Source organism: Patagioenas fasciata, chromosome 3 (genome assembly GCF_037038585.1).
Source record: "Patagioenas fasciata isolate bPatFas1 chromosome 3, bPatFas1.hap1, whole genome shotgun sequence".
Classification (NCBI taxonomy): Eukaryota; Metazoa; Chordata; class Aves; order Columbiformes; family Columbidae; genus Patagioenas; species Patagioenas fasciata.
Genome location: NC_092522.1, coordinates 70,777,767 through 70,792,974, shown reverse-complemented (window position 1 = coordinate 70,792,974; position 15,208 = coordinate 70,777,767). Strand labels below are relative to the sequence as shown.

The 15,208-nt window shown below is 39.6% G+C and overlaps 1 protein-coding gene across 3 annotated transcripts in view; it reads left to right on the top strand.

Moving 5' to 3' along the window:
* Positions 1–15,208, top strand: part of TPD52L1 (TPD52 like 1) — a 57,127-nt gene that overhangs the window by 34,906 nt on the left and 7,013 nt on the right. For 2 of the 3 annotated variants that reach the window (XM_065835215.2, XM_071806581.1), the window contains 3 exons: positions 3,820–3,921; positions 10,533–10,547; positions 13,246–13,284. In XM_065835215.2, coding sequence (XP_065691287.1) covers positions 3,820–3,921; positions 10,533–10,547; positions 13,246–13,284 — 156 coding nt within the window. The remainder of the gene's footprint in view (positions 1–3,819; positions 3,922–10,532; positions 10,548–13,245; positions 13,285–15,208) is intronic. The other variant, XM_065835218.2, reaches the window with a different exon arrangement.

Below are 15,208 nucleotides of genomic sequence, written 5' to 3'. Positions count from 1 at the left end.
ATAACTGCATAAATCAAGTAGCCTGTTTCTACTTTTAGTAAATCTACTGGGCATCTTGCAAAACGCTGTTAAACTTTGGAAAGTTATGGTGACTTTGTATTAGTGAAAGAAAAACATAGAGCCTTATGATTTATTGGTGTGAAAACTGCACGCTGTGGGTCGGGTGGAAGACCAAATTTCTTGAATCTCTGCATCCAAAATTCTTGGAGTTTGTTTCTGCTGCAGCATTTCTGCTGTAAGGTGCAGGGTCACAGAATCACAGAATGGTTGGAGTAGGAAGGGACCTCTGGAGATCATCTAGTCCAACCCACCTACTGAAGCAGGTTCACCCAGAGCAGATGCGTCCAAGTGGGTTCTGAATGTCTCCAGAGAAGGAGACTCCACAACTTCTCTGGGCAGCCTGTTCCAGTGTTCTGACACCCTCAAAGTAAAGAAGTTTCTCCTCATATTCAGGTAGAACCTCCTTATTTCAGCCAATGGCTGACAGCCTGTTGAGATGCTGTTTGTCATGAGCTGGGTGGTCAGGACTTGGAGTGGCTGCTCAGAGGGTGAGGCTGGGCAAGTCTTGCAGGTGACTTCTCATGCTGGAGCAACCAGTGGTGTTAGGAGGACTTAAGCCAAACCTACAGCACTTTTTCCAAGGAATAAATGTTATTAGGTCTTACCTGGAATATCCAACTTTATTTCTGCTCTTAAAGGTTTCTGAAAATTGTGTAATCTGTTCAGTGCATTAAAACAAAGCTGGAAGCTGATGTGTGTCACATGAGGATATCAAAATTGTTTGCACAGATTATTAATGCTGCATATAACTGAGAAGATTCATAGAGGTCAGAGAGAATATGTTAAAGAGATCATTGTTACTAGGGTGTTTGGCAAGGTCTCAAATGCTGTGAATATGACATAACAATGATGATAAAAGTATCTGAGCCAAAATACTGTGCTGTATGTCAATACAGAGCATGACTAACTACAGTAAGGGAATGTGATCTGTGGAAAAATAATTTATTTATGAAGAAGGTGCAGTGATATGCATAATGGGGGAGAGGCAGGGATGGGGATGCCTGACTTTTAAGCTATCATTGAGCTCTACTGAGATGCAAATGACTGTTTCTTGTTTCTGCTGACAGGTATTGCATGTTGTGATGCATTTTTACTTTTAATTTTTTTGCTGTTTTTCCTTCAAGCTGGTCTTCAGCATTGCTGGAGGGAGGGGGGATTCATGTCAAAGGTCATTTTTGCTGCAGTTGGTGCTGAAAAAGACCGGTTTTGTAACAGGCTTAGCTGGATTTACACTGTTATGTAATGTCAAAAGTATTAGGAACATACATCCAGTCTCCGTGGGAGAGGAGGATGTTTGGTTTATGGTATTTACAAAGAAAACACAATACTAATTGGAATTCAGACAATTCCCAGAAGGTGTGTTCTGACCAGTGTAATGTTCAGAAATACATTGGGGACTCTAATATTTCTCAATTAAAGTTGAGTCTGTCTGCTGTATGGCGTATTTGGGACTATTCTCTTAACAGTTCTACACAGTGTGAAGAACATGCAACAGAAAAGTAAGGCATGGAGATGTTTTATCATAAAACTAAATATGCCTGTGAATAAAATGAACTCCAAGGTGTAATTTTCAAAAAATGGTTTGTGAGGATATCTGCAAAGTATTTTACTGTGTATAGTCAACCGGTGCATAAATAGGTTCTACTATCAAGGACATTTTAGACCTAGAAGTCAAGTCTTGCTGATGACAAAATAAAGTCTAAAATTCCACTTCATGCTGAATGGTTTAGGAAACTTCCCTATTAGGAAAATATCTAAAGACTTGTATGCAATAATGTAGGCATTTTAAGAAATGCCTCTCTCTATATATATATTATATGTATATAAATAAACCCACAGGCATTAGAATTTTTTTTCATATGCAAGAATTATCAAAAAGCTACCTGCTCATAGTTTGAAACTTCATAAATGTAAATTATAGAGTCTCATCCACACTAGTTTATATGAGAGTATGTCCACTGACAAGAAGACAACGACAGAGCTATTAAACTCGTCAAGCTATGAGTATGAGGCCTCAGTGAAATAAGTGTTGCAATCTTGCTGTGCCCAGGAACAGGCGAGCAGGGCTGAGGAGAAAGGAGACCTAGTGAAAACAATCTTCTCAGTCTCCTTTGTATTCTACCAGAAGAAATAAAATAGGCATAACCTACCATAAGTGCTCCTGCCTTTCTAATCATTATTGGTGCTCCTTCTGTCACCGCTGCAGTGTTTTAGCTCTTGTCATTCAACATTGTGCATGTGATTGCTTCAGCTTATCTAACTCTGGTTTTCCAGAGATTGGGTACCCTGATCTGAGTTGGTCCCTGCAGGTGACCTTTCTGGTCAGTGGAAACAGTGACAAGCATCTTCACAGAACGAGCCATTGCACTTGGCAGGTTCAGAACTTGTTAGGTCAGTGGGCTGTAAGATACTTTGTGGCTTAGGAACATAAAAACACTTGTGTGGTGGGATATGATTTGTCGATTAGAATATCATCTGAAAGAACAGAGCGTTATGTGGCATCTGCCTTCTAACTGGTGGTTTGTAAAATATACTCCTCAGCGAAGGGCTCTTGGCAATAGGTACTGCTGAGGCTATAAGGATGTGCAGAATTGCAAATGTTAAACTTCTCTATTTCCCCTCCTGCCTCCACAAAGTTATATTGCTTTCATGTACCTAAAAGCAAGAAGAAAATACTCCATTTCAGGAATTAAGCAGTGGATTTTTGTTATTAGTCTCCAGTGCATTTTGGTACACATTTGCAATCTTACAGAATTTGTTCAAAGGAGAATTAGAACTAGTGGAATTGTATTTCTTAATTTTTCACCATCATTTCTTTAGTTATTGTCTGCCGACGTACACCACAGCATCCAAGACTGATTACATTGTGCTCTTCTTTTGTTACTAGGTCAGTGCTTCTAATTCTGAGCTTGTTTGCGTCACTGGCAGTATCAGATCATTTATGCGGAAGGAAGCCTCTGACACACTCAGAGTTAGTTTACTCAGCAAAAAAGCATCTGTGCAGAAAAGCTTATTGATTACTCTGAGAATGCAACTTAACTGAAGAGTCTCTGTGGGTCAGAGCATTTATTCTGGATCAGTTAATTTAGATGGTTCTGTGTTTGAACATATATACTATATGTGAAATGACTTCTAAAAGGTTTCAGTGCTATTTAGAATATGCATTTGCTGTCTCTATTTTTTCGTCTGTCTTTCTCTCTTCCAAAACATTCAACCTTTAAATAATTTTTTAAAAATAAAATTGTGGAAGCATACGGAAACAGATTTGATCAATTTTATCTCATCTGAAATATCAATAAATGTACCTAATATGTATATGCATATGCATGGAGCTGTATATGTCCTGATTCTTTTCAGTGTTTTATGCAGCAGATTTAGCTACAAAGTGTCTTTTTGCAAAAAAAAATCTTATTTAAAGTAAATGCGTAGAAGTTGTATCAAGCAGGTATACAACAAATTGCTGCCTTTTACTTTTAAACAGCAGCTTGCACTGACCCACTCACAGGGTGTTATCTGCAACGGGGTGAAGAATTGCTCTGGAGAGCATTTTGCTCACATTAGGATTAAACTGCCCTTAGGAAGCTGTGCAGAAGTGAGCATCTTTGTAATTTCTTGTGCTACAGTTATTGTGTTTCTTAACCTTTCAGTGGATGGGACCTTAAGATGTGGAAATAAGGGAAAAAAAGAATTAATTGCAGGGGATCCTAGTCTCTGTTCTTTAATACTTATCACTATTTCTGTTCTAATTTTTGTTTCTAGTTACAAGAAGACACATGAGACCCTGAGCCATGCAGGACAAAAAGCGACAGCAGCTATCAGCAATGTGGGAACTGCTATCAGCAAGAAGTTCGGAGATATGAGGTACAGGAATCTGCTCCTTCTCTGGTCTTGTTTTCAGGACAAAAAGCATAAGTCCTCTGTTAGCAACTCTTTCCTTCTACATTAGTGTTTTAAAAGTTCAAGTAGTTTGTAGTCAGTGTATTTTACAACATTCATGGTTTCAGCCAGAAAGAAGGAGTAATGATGAATGAAGATATAGTTCTTACTTGAGTCCTGGTTAAAAAAAAAAAAAAAAGAAGTGCAATTTGAAATCCTTTTGGAATAACTGTTCAAGCTTCAGGAAATGTACAAGTAAAATGGAACAAAAAAAAATTGCTGTTAGGTCTTTAGTAAACCCACTTCTATTCATACATGGATCCTGGAGACCAACATCGTCGGAAAAAAATAAGCCCGCCTTGGATCTGCTTGTGGAAAGATAATCAAAAAACATTTCAGAGTATTTTCATCATTTTTTTTCAAGATATACAAAGGCAAAGTTTTGTTCTGCAGTTGTATTGATTAAAAAAAAAAAAAAAAAAAAACAGAAAAAAAGATAAGATGAAAATAACCGGATTTGAGGTCTGGAGAAGAACTGCCACTTACGTACAAAATAAATGTCAGGCTTTATATGTTGATGTATCTTTAAAAGTGATGATCTGAAAATTCCTCAGAATGAGAGCAAAGATGAAGAAATTGGATGCTGTAAACCAGCACTTCAGTTTTCAACTACGTAGCAGTATTTCAAAACTTATTCTCAAGTGTTTTAGGGAGTTGATTTTTCGTGTTGAAATAGACATGGCTAACTCCACAAGATATTGTTTGAGCTGCACAATTAGGATCTCATTTATTAGAGACATTTATATGTAGTCACTTTTTATGTCATTTTGTAATGTGTGAGGTAACCATATCCTAAGAATTGTGTGAATCCATTTTACAGTATTTCAAAATATATGTTGGTTGATTGGTTGGTTGGTTGGTTTGTGAGGTTTTTTGCTTCTTTTCAGTTGTTTTTCTTTGGAGGGAGAGGGTGTGTTAGTGGTTTGCTTTGTTTTGTTTTTGTTTTTTGTTGGTTTGTTTAGTTTTTTTGGCAAATGGCTGAAGCATAGTTCTTGGTAGTTAAATGTTATTTTTCCACCTTTAAAAATTTTTAATCTGACTCTTAAGAAATCCTTAGAGTCCCTCCTTCATACCTACTTCTTATGTACAGCTCAACAAACCCTCTCCAGAAGTCCTACTGTTTTTCTAGATGAAAACATAAAAGGAAGATCTTCATCACTGTATGGTCTGCTTTATAATGTCTTTTTCCACATTGCAGTTTAAAATGGAAATCTAGTCAGTGACTTGCAACCAGGGTATGAACGTAAACTAAGAATTGTTTGACTCAGTACAGTGAAAAATCCATAGATAGTATATGCCTAAAAGATAATATAAGCATAAAGAGGCATGCAGTTACATTTTCCTAGTACCTTGTTTTTAGCATTCAGCAGTCTGAGAGCTGAAAAATTTCTAAAACAGAGGTTTGAGCTTTCATTTAAAAGTATTTGAAGAGTTTTTCTTTATGAATTTATCTTTTTTAAAAAAATTTAACTTGTATAAGCTTTTGAGATACATATAACCTCATGTCTCCTTAGATGAACAGATACTAACAGTTATGTGGTAAAGAAGTTTGTGGTTTATTTGTTCATTCTCTATTCTGAGTCTCTCTGGTTTTTCCTTTGATGTTTGTCCCTTGATATTTCCCTTCATTAATCACTGTTACCAAATTCCTTTGTCTTACCTGTCAGTATCACCTCCCATGCTGATCATGCCCCTGACTAGTGCTGGGAAGGCAGATGGGTGGCATTTATCCCATTAGCTCTTTAGCCAAAGGCTCAAGGCAGAAGCTAAGTCCATAAGCATTTTGATGAATCAAAGAAAGCTACTAGAAACAAGCGTCTTGATTGAAATGATTACCTTGAACCTGGTTGGGAATTTTTTGGGAAGATATGAACTGCTGGCACTGCCATTTTTTTGTGGATGCTTATGGTTTTCAGTTGAGTTCTCAGTGAGGAGGGTTCTCTCGGTGATGAAGCAGCAAGCAGTATAGCCAGCATCCCGTAGTTACATGAAGCATGGTGTGACTTGGGCCTTCTGCATCTGCTGAACATCGTAAATCTGGAGCGATGGTCAGTATGCTTCTCTCAGCAACAAAGCTGGCTGAAGATCTTGGCTCCTCTTGGGCAGGTGCAGTTCTGTGTGGGGTCACACTGTAAACCTTATCACTTAAATAACTTGTTTTTAAAAATCTTCCTCTTTCCCACTCCAATCCCATTTGTATTTGGGGAGTAAGCTGTAAGGAGGCATACATGCTTTGTTTCATTGCTTGCTTGCTTTGTTGCTAATCCAAATAATTTTATTTCAATGGTGGAGAATATGGATTATTACCACCCCCTCCCATAATGCTGATTTAAACACACATCAGACTCCAGCTTAATTCTCTTGGTTAGGCATTAAGGCTGATAGCCACCAATAGCATCCAGATGAAAAATCCCTATTCTGCTTTCATTCAGAGCAGACATTTGAAAACCTGATTTCTGAAATCCAGATGGTCATCATAATTCCCAGTATGTTGAGCAGTCTGGTGTGTTTGGCCTTTACCCCCTGCCTGTGGCGATGGTGATTTTGAAAGGGTTTGTAGTCAGTCTGACTCTAAATATTGAATCCTGCCTTCTTTGTGAAACAAAATTCTGTTTTCCAGGTTGCCTCCTATGTCATCTGTACTATGCACCCCATGAAACGCATATGGTGCAGGGTCTTAATAACCTGAAAGATTTTTCACGTTGGATTATCTCTAGAAATATTTACTAAAATATCATATATCAGAAACAGGCCAGATAGACTCCCCTGAATGTGCTGTTTCGCTGTTTTTGATTTCAAGAAGATTAAATATACAAGAAAAAAAGAAGAGAAGCCTCCCTTTGGGGACAGAATGCTTTTGATGCAGCTGCTGTGCTGCTCTTTCATCCCCACTCCAGCTTCCCAAGTGTTTCAACTCTCTAACCCATTTTGTGCATGAATAATCATTAGCATTTTACATCTTCTAGATTCTGTATTAGTTATTAGTGCTTGTAAGAGCTCTTTACAGTTGTAATGCATTCTGTTTATCATGTTACTAGGAATACCAGAAATGCATATAAAACCAGTACACACATACTACTTTGCTTTGGGTTACAAACAAGGAACTATTAATATAGTTAACAGATTCTTCATCAATAGCTCCTGTGATTAATGATATACCATCAGGGTGTTTTGTAGCCCTTCCATCCCCAGCTCAGTTGAGGGGCTTTATCCCATGCACTTTCGCACACTGGTAAAGTGTGGATATTTTTCAGCAATATTGCTGAGCTGCTCTGCAGCTGTCTTTGTGGCTCCAAGAGCTTCAGCCCTGCTGATTGCATTTTTAAAATTAAGTTGTGATACTGAGTGGGAAACTTTCTGGGGTTTTTTTGTTGGTTTTAAAAAAATAAGAAAAAGGAAACTACATACAGTACACTACTACATGCACACTGTCACATACATTACTACTATACAAGTGCATGCATTTAAAGATAAAGCTAACAAAGGCATGCATGCAAATTAGGATGTCAGCTGTTATACTGCTTATGCATCCTTCATTCAGCTGTCTCGTACATTTTCTCTTAATTACATGATCACACAGACCCCTTTCAAATTCAGTGCCTGGGACGGGCCAGCTATAAAGATAAATAATGTGATGCCTCATTCCTGCCAGGAGCTGGAAGGCACCTGTGGGAAGAGAGAGAAGGCTGCAGGGGGGAGAGCTTGAGGGCATGGCTGGGGCAGCTGAATATACCCCTCTGAGATGAGCAGAATCGGCACAGAAAGCATTTGAGGGCCTGGAGGGGTAGAGGAAGGCAAAGTTCTTCCTTCTGGAAAGGGGCAAGGGAAGGTCTGGGAAATACAAAGCAGATACCAGGGGAATGCATTAACCTGTTATTTTCACAGAATCACAGAATGTTAGGGATTGGAAGGGACCTTAAAAGATCATCTAGTCCAATCCCCCTGCTGGAGCATTTTCTAAGTGTTTAGAAGATACCAAGATCGCAAAAGCGTAAAAGGGTTTGTCAAGAACAATTACCTTGAGCTGACAGCACCTGTTGCAGAGGACAGAGCAGAGGCAGGAGATGTGATAGAGTTTGACTTTGGTAAGACTGTCCATACTGTTTTTGCAGTCCTGTAAGTGTACTAGAGAAATACAGTTTAGGTGTTACTGCTTTAGCAGAAAGAGGGCATAGGGAGTTGAAAATTAAGACTAGGTCTCAGTAGCTCACCATAATGCAGGATTTTCCTTCCATCTGTCCTGAGTCTGTTGCTCTTTGGCATTTTCCATTACAGGTTTAGATGATGGCATCATGTGTACACTTAAAATCCCCAGATGACTGCAGTGGGAGGGAATGCAAGCACTTTCAACAGCAGGATTAGAATTCAAAATGGTTTTAAATGATAAAATTCAGTGTAAGAAAGTGTCAGGTACGTTATTGACGGAAAAAAAAATCAAAAGCAGAGATTGGGAGCACTGACCAGCCAGCTGGCAGTGGCTTTGCAGATATGGGCCTAGAAAGTGCTAGGCGGGTGGCTCACAAATGCAGCAGGAGTCAACGCAGTGATGCTGTCACTGCTGACACAAATAGAATTGCAGTATCACAGTATCACAGTATGTTTGGGATTGGAAGGGACCTCAAAAGATCATCTAGTCCAATCCCCCTGCTGGAGCAGGAACGCCTAGGTGAGGTCGCACAGGAATGTGTCCAGGCGGGCTTTGAATGTCTCCAGGGAAGGAGACAGTAAGTGTTACAGGAGTGTTTGTTTGTAAGATTTGGGAAAGAATTGCTCTGCTCAGCTCCCATGAGGCCTCGGCTGGGGCATTCGGGCCAGTGCAAGGGCAGCGTCCTTGGAAGAGTTTGCCAATGAACTGGAAGGAACGAGGAGGAAAATAATGAAAAAAAACCAAAAACAAACAGCTTCAGAAAATACAGCCAGTGAGAGTGTTTGATGAATGTGGCTGAATAATGAGAGTGAGGGTGTAGGAAGTTAATATGAGAGATCAGGAAAAGAGTTCAGCGGTGAAGCTGACCGTGGGCACAAGTTATTTCTGAAGGCTATGAAATCTCACTCATTGGAATTTTTTAGAAGTTAGGCCAATATCTGTTGGAGGTGGCTCAGGTATAATTAATCTGCTTTAGTGCTGTGGGAGTTGATTTTTGCTGTGCCTTTATTGGTGTGCCTTTTGGGTTTTTTATTGTGTTGGTGGAGTTTTTGCACAGCCTCTTGGTGTACGTTTCTAGCATTACCATGATCTAGGGATGTTCTGGGCGCTTAAAACTGTTGTTGGATTCACTCAGTTAAATATTGTAGCTATCATGCCCCAAACTACCATTGTTAAACCTCTGTGTCTCTGATATCCCCTACAAAGGAAACAGAAATATTGTCTTGCTTCTGTCTGTAATTTCGTAAGTATTTCTTTTGCTGATGGGTGAAGCAGTTGTTTTCTCGCATTTCTGCTGACACTCGCCCCTTCATTCATGCTGGTTTTTAGAGCTCTGCAGTAACACAGATTTCCCTGTATTATGGCTGTACAAGTATCAGTATTAACATGGAGAAGGGGGTGGCTGGTACTGGGAGTCAGCAGGTAGGAAAAGGAGGCTACATATGGCAACAGTATTACTTAGCTGGTCTAAGTATAAATCCATTAATGTTTCAGAAGCACCAATATACATGATGATGAGCCCTGTAAATAACCCTGAAGAAATAAATGCTTTTCTTCAGGGCAAGGTGTGCATATTGTGCAGCAAATAACACGTCGCACCACACATTGAAACAGGATGGGAAAAATAAATATTGAGGAGATGTTCATTAAGTGTGCAACATCTATCTGGCTCACTGCACGAGGCAGGTGTTCCCTTGAAGTGGTCTGTAATTAAAGACGACATCAATAACACACAGATGAAGGAGAGGCTGTCTGCCTCATCATTTCTCGACTTTAGAACCTTAATGACATCCTTTGAATATTATATGTCAGTGTGCCTCTCCCAGTTCTGCTGCCTTAATTAAGTTTCTTGTGAGCTGGAAAACAGGGTCAAAGTGTTTCAAGTATTTTTTTCCAAGACGGAAGAATTAATTTAGAAAATGTCATTTTAGGAATTAAAAGCCCCTTATTTTTTCCATACCTTTCTCAACTGAGAGATGATTAAGAAATCCAGAGGGAAAAAAGACTTTTTTTGCTGATGTACAATTCCAGTTTGTCTATATTTACTCTTAAATGAGGTTAAGATAGGATTTTGGGAGGGAAGCCAGTTAGCATTGTTTAGATCTCATCTAATGAAGATAACACAAAGTTTAGCAGACAAAATTTCCATTCTTTGTTGCACACAGAATAGGCGACTGCGTAGTGAAAAAGTCTGTGAAAATTATTGTTTTGAAGGAATCTCAACGGATCCATATTCCAGTGTGAATTCCAGCATCAAAATTTGAATGCAAATGATTGTATTTTTGTCTTTGGGCAGTTTGACATACTACAGATATATATATATGTATTTTTGTTGTGTTTTCCTAATACTTTTAACTCTTGCTTTTCTTTCCTCATGCATCCACCACAGATCACATTCAATTGGGTAAGACATGTTATTCTCCTTGAATACTGCTTCTGTATTGGACAGAATTTGTTTTGTGGCATGTAATGCAGTAACCTCTTGCCTTTCAGCATCGTTCTGTATGATAAAAACATATGCTACTTAAATTGCAATGCCTTATTTTTACAACATGGTCAGTATAATGAGGAAAGAAGTGAACTGTTTGCCTTGCTCTTGAGTAGATTAGTCTCAAATTCAAATAATGAACACATTCAAAATATGTTGCTCTTGGGAAAACCATAATCACATTCTGTCAACCATCTTTTTGTGTCAGAGGTTGGAACACAAACAGCAAACATCCAGTAAAAGTTCTGTTCAGCCTGCAGAGTTTTAGAAAGATTGTATAAAGTATTTAATTACCTCCTCTCCAGTAAACCAAAAATATATTAGTCACAAAGTGTGCATGGTGGCTCTTTGAAAGTCTTGAGGCCTGGGGAGATTTCCAATAGCAGGCCAAGTCCTTCACATGATTAAAAGGGTTCTTTGTGTTTAGAGCTTGAATTTATTGATGCTGTAAAGCACTTCAGTATATGATGAATTATAAAATAATTTTATGTGTGCTGAAAGATTCTCCAAGCGGTCTGGCTTTATGTCAGTTCACCCTGTGGGGGGCTGAACAGCCCAAATCCCCGGCAGTCCCTCTGGCCTCGTAGCATGGTCAGTGCACAGGACAGCTGGAGAACAGTTCTGTTCAGCTAAGTAATCCTAACATGGACTCCTACTTCACTGAGAAAACTTCAAAATGGGGCATAGATTGACATTCCTACCTCACTCTGACGTGAAACCAAAATGTAACATTTAGCAACCTTTGTCAGGAAGGATCTCTGTTCTCTGCCTCTGCACTAATCACCATCACAGACACGTGTGTCTTCAAAAAAGCTTAATGTTTTAGGCTTCTAGTAAAAGAAGACGTTGTCACTGTTCCTGTAACTTGCATCCTTACCTCTTTAAAGAAATTAAATGAACTCAGTGAAATGTGCTCTTAGTATTCAGATTGTCTGTCACATGCCATCTCTCAGCTGTGCAAATTTAATTTGGCACAATGTCATCTTCTTACTTAGACCTTCGTATTTGGAATGTTTTGCTATTAGAAGAGGAGAAGCCTATGCTGAGATACTTCCAAAATCTTATTTTTGCCTATTTGCCTTGTGTTACAAGAGTAAAATGGCAAGCATGCTTGTTTAATTTCACTAGGGTTGTTAAAGATTTGCTGCACTTGTGAAATGTTTTGGCTACTCTTTCATAAGTCTTAAAAATTATGTGAAAAATTGAACATGAAACATTTGCATTGTCTGCTGTCAGTTCTTGTCTATCTGAGCTTAGCTGAAGCCTTAAAATACACACAACAACAAACAGTTAATATAAAATCTCTCTGACCCACCTGCTTGCCAAATAGCTCTTTCCTCCCAACTCCAGCCCCCATACCCCCGCTCTCCCTTTTCTGAACCTTTAATCTGGAAAAAAAAATCTTTTGTATGTATATGAACATAGTGCTTCTCTGAATTTTTATAGTTTGGAACAAACACATGTGCTGTTTATATGAAAACTTTCATGTTTTAATGCTATAATCATGCTTTGTTTGATTGCAGACAAATGTTGATGTCCCTTAAAGTAAAGCTCTCGCTGTTCTCAATTGGAGCAGGCTGAAAGTAGCCGTGAATGGATTTTTGAAATAATACATACTCCTGCAGTGTGCAATTTATGTATAATGTTAAGATCTAAATGTACTTACTGGCAGTTTTTACACTTCAAATAAAGAATAGTATTCAAAACAGGCTTGATGTGTGCCAGCAGCAGGGAGTAGGTGAGGCCATTACAGCAGAGCTGGCTTTCATGGCTCAGGTGGGAGGATGGCTAATGTAAGCCAAGCGGTTAGAATGGGTGGCCATCTGCAGGGTTAAAGATGTGCTAGAGGATTTGGGGATCTTTGAGGGATGCAGAGGCTCCATCCTTTGCTTGCCAACCTTCCAAAACTCTTGCTGCTGGGAGGTCCAAGGAGAGAAGTGTGGCAAGGAGAGCCATATGAGGGCTGTGGAAACCAGCTTTCTACCATTGGTAAGGTTGAGGTGTGAAGGAGGAGGTGAAGCATGCTAGAGATGGGGACAACAACTGCTGCAGCTGAGAGCTGCGTCTCTGGTTGAAGAACCCTCCTGTGCAGGCAGCCTGTTGTGCTATACATACTGGAGGCCAGTGCTGTTTGGGCTGTGTACATTGCACGTATGACAAAGACCGGCAATTGCCTCCTCACCTACTGCCTCGGACCAGCTCTTTGTGTTCACAAACCTGAGGCTTCCGACACAGAGCTTATCACTGTCAGGGCAGGACACGGAGGTCGCTCCCTGTTCCTGTGTCACGTGTTGCGTACCTCTGTAGGTGGTGGGGGTCTGTGTCATTTAAATGGGTGTTTCCAGGAGGTGCTTTGCATCATTCTTTTGAGCCCTGTTAAATTGCTGATCGGTTGACATGAGAATGTGGTGCTAAGATCTACAGTGCTGACACTGAGCTGGAACTCGCAAGTGAGTTTGACAATCTGCTGCCATCAGGAGAGGAAGAGTACCAGCACTGTTGAAAATATGTCTCTATATATTTTTAAGTTTATTTTTTAAAAAAGAATTGTTATAATCACATTGCAAACTGAATCTTACAGCTTTTTTCTTTCTCTTTTACTTTAATCCCACAGTTACTCTATTCGCCATTCCATAAGCATGCCTGCGATGAGGTAATATGCTACCCATGTTCTATTTGCTACAGTGTTGCTGAACAGCGTAATGAGGGGGGATTTGCATACTTTCATCCTGATCCTGCAGTTTCTACTTGGATGAATAGTCCCACTTTAATCAATTTAGGTTATTCATGTAGATAAGGGCTTCAGGACAGGCCGTCTGTGTTATTTTCCTTTTAATTGTATTAACTGTTTAATCTCTTGTACAAGCGTTGAATAAACAAAGCAGTTTTGAGAGGTATTTGAGTAGTTGATTGTTATCAGCGTTGTATTACTGAATCTGAAATGCAATTGTTTTGCTGTCTCTAGAACATCATCCAAAGCCCATTAACATCAGAGATGCTTTCCACTCCAGCAGGCTTTGGCTCATGCTCCTATAGAGGGATTTTATATGAGTGCTTTCATATTTTAATGGCTATAATCATGCTTTACTGAATGCAGCCAAATATTGATGTCTGTTCAAGTAAAGCTCTGACTGTTTTCAATAAAATTAGGATCCAGCTTGCTTTTTACCCTCTCAGCCTCTAAATATATGAATATCCCCACTCCCTGCCAAGCATGTAGGGAAAACAAATGAAACCAATCTCCTAACTATGTGATGGATGGTAATTCATTCAGCTTCAGCAGGTGGATAGTTTAAGGCTATTCACCAGGGTGACCTATGGGTCAAATGTAGTCATAAAACTCAATTTATCTCTCCTTTTGACCCTTCTTACCCTGCAAAAAGTCTGCCACCTATTTAACGGAAACCAAAAGTAAATCTGCATTATTTTTCCAACTGCCTTCCATTTTCCTTTCCTTAAATTAGGGTCACTTTAACTTAGCCTGATGAGGGATATGATGTAAATGTATTTGCAGAAATAGATGCCATCATGATGCTCCTGGTAAGTTCCTAGAATGCGCAAAGAGGATGATCCAGAACACTGAAGTTTCAGCAGCCATTGGCTTCATCACTTTGTGAAATGAAGTGCAGGCTCCTGCATGTTTGCCTTTCCCACTGGCTGACATGGAGGCACCTGCCAGGGTAAAGGGGTTCTGCCTCATTGTTCTGCTCTGAGGGCACCCTCCATTGTGGTTGAAGATCACTGTTATGTTTTATTTCATGTAAGAACAAATGGATGTCATGGTTTTAGTCCATCGTACCAGCCATGTTGTTAGGAGTTACTGCCGCGCTTTCAGTGGTAGTAGTTTCTATAATCTCTTTGTGGGTATACCACAATAGACAGGTGAAAAAAAAAAAAAAGCTGAAGAACTAGACACTCAGTTAAGTGACTGCTTCATTATACTGCACTGGGTTTGGGGAGATGCTGTCACTTCACTGTTTCTTGTGGTAAAGAAAGTACAAGAGGAACCCTGCTGGACAACAGTTTCTGAGCTACAGAGTCTTCACTAATACTGAAGCACAAATGTGCTGTAATTGAGCTCTCAGTTGTCAAACCAGGAGCAGAGAACCAGAAGGAGGTCTCCTTTACCCGTAGTAGATTTGTCCAAGTCCCCTGTGCTGGCTGAGATGCTGGAGGAGGAGACAAGTTTTTGTGCTCCCTCCAGCTTCCCTGCTTCTAGCCTGTCTTCCTACGTGGGACAGGGATTATCAGCACTGGCGAAGCTGCTGCGAAAAGGGGAGAAGAGACATCCATCTGGCAACTGAGGGGCAGCTTGAGTACAGATCTCTGTGGGGATCCATACTCTCACTTTAAACCACCATAATATGCATTATATTCATATTACATGGCAGATATTAGTTGTGGTCAGTATGTTCTGTTTGCAGGAAGAAATGTAAAAAATTGAATTCATCTAAAATGAGACAGAAGCTATGTTTTAAGTTTTGGAGAGAGAGAGAGAAAGGAAGAAAGAACAAACAAGTTTGTCAGGCAAACCAGCAAAGCAAATATGTGATTTGCTTTAAGAAGGAAAATCACAT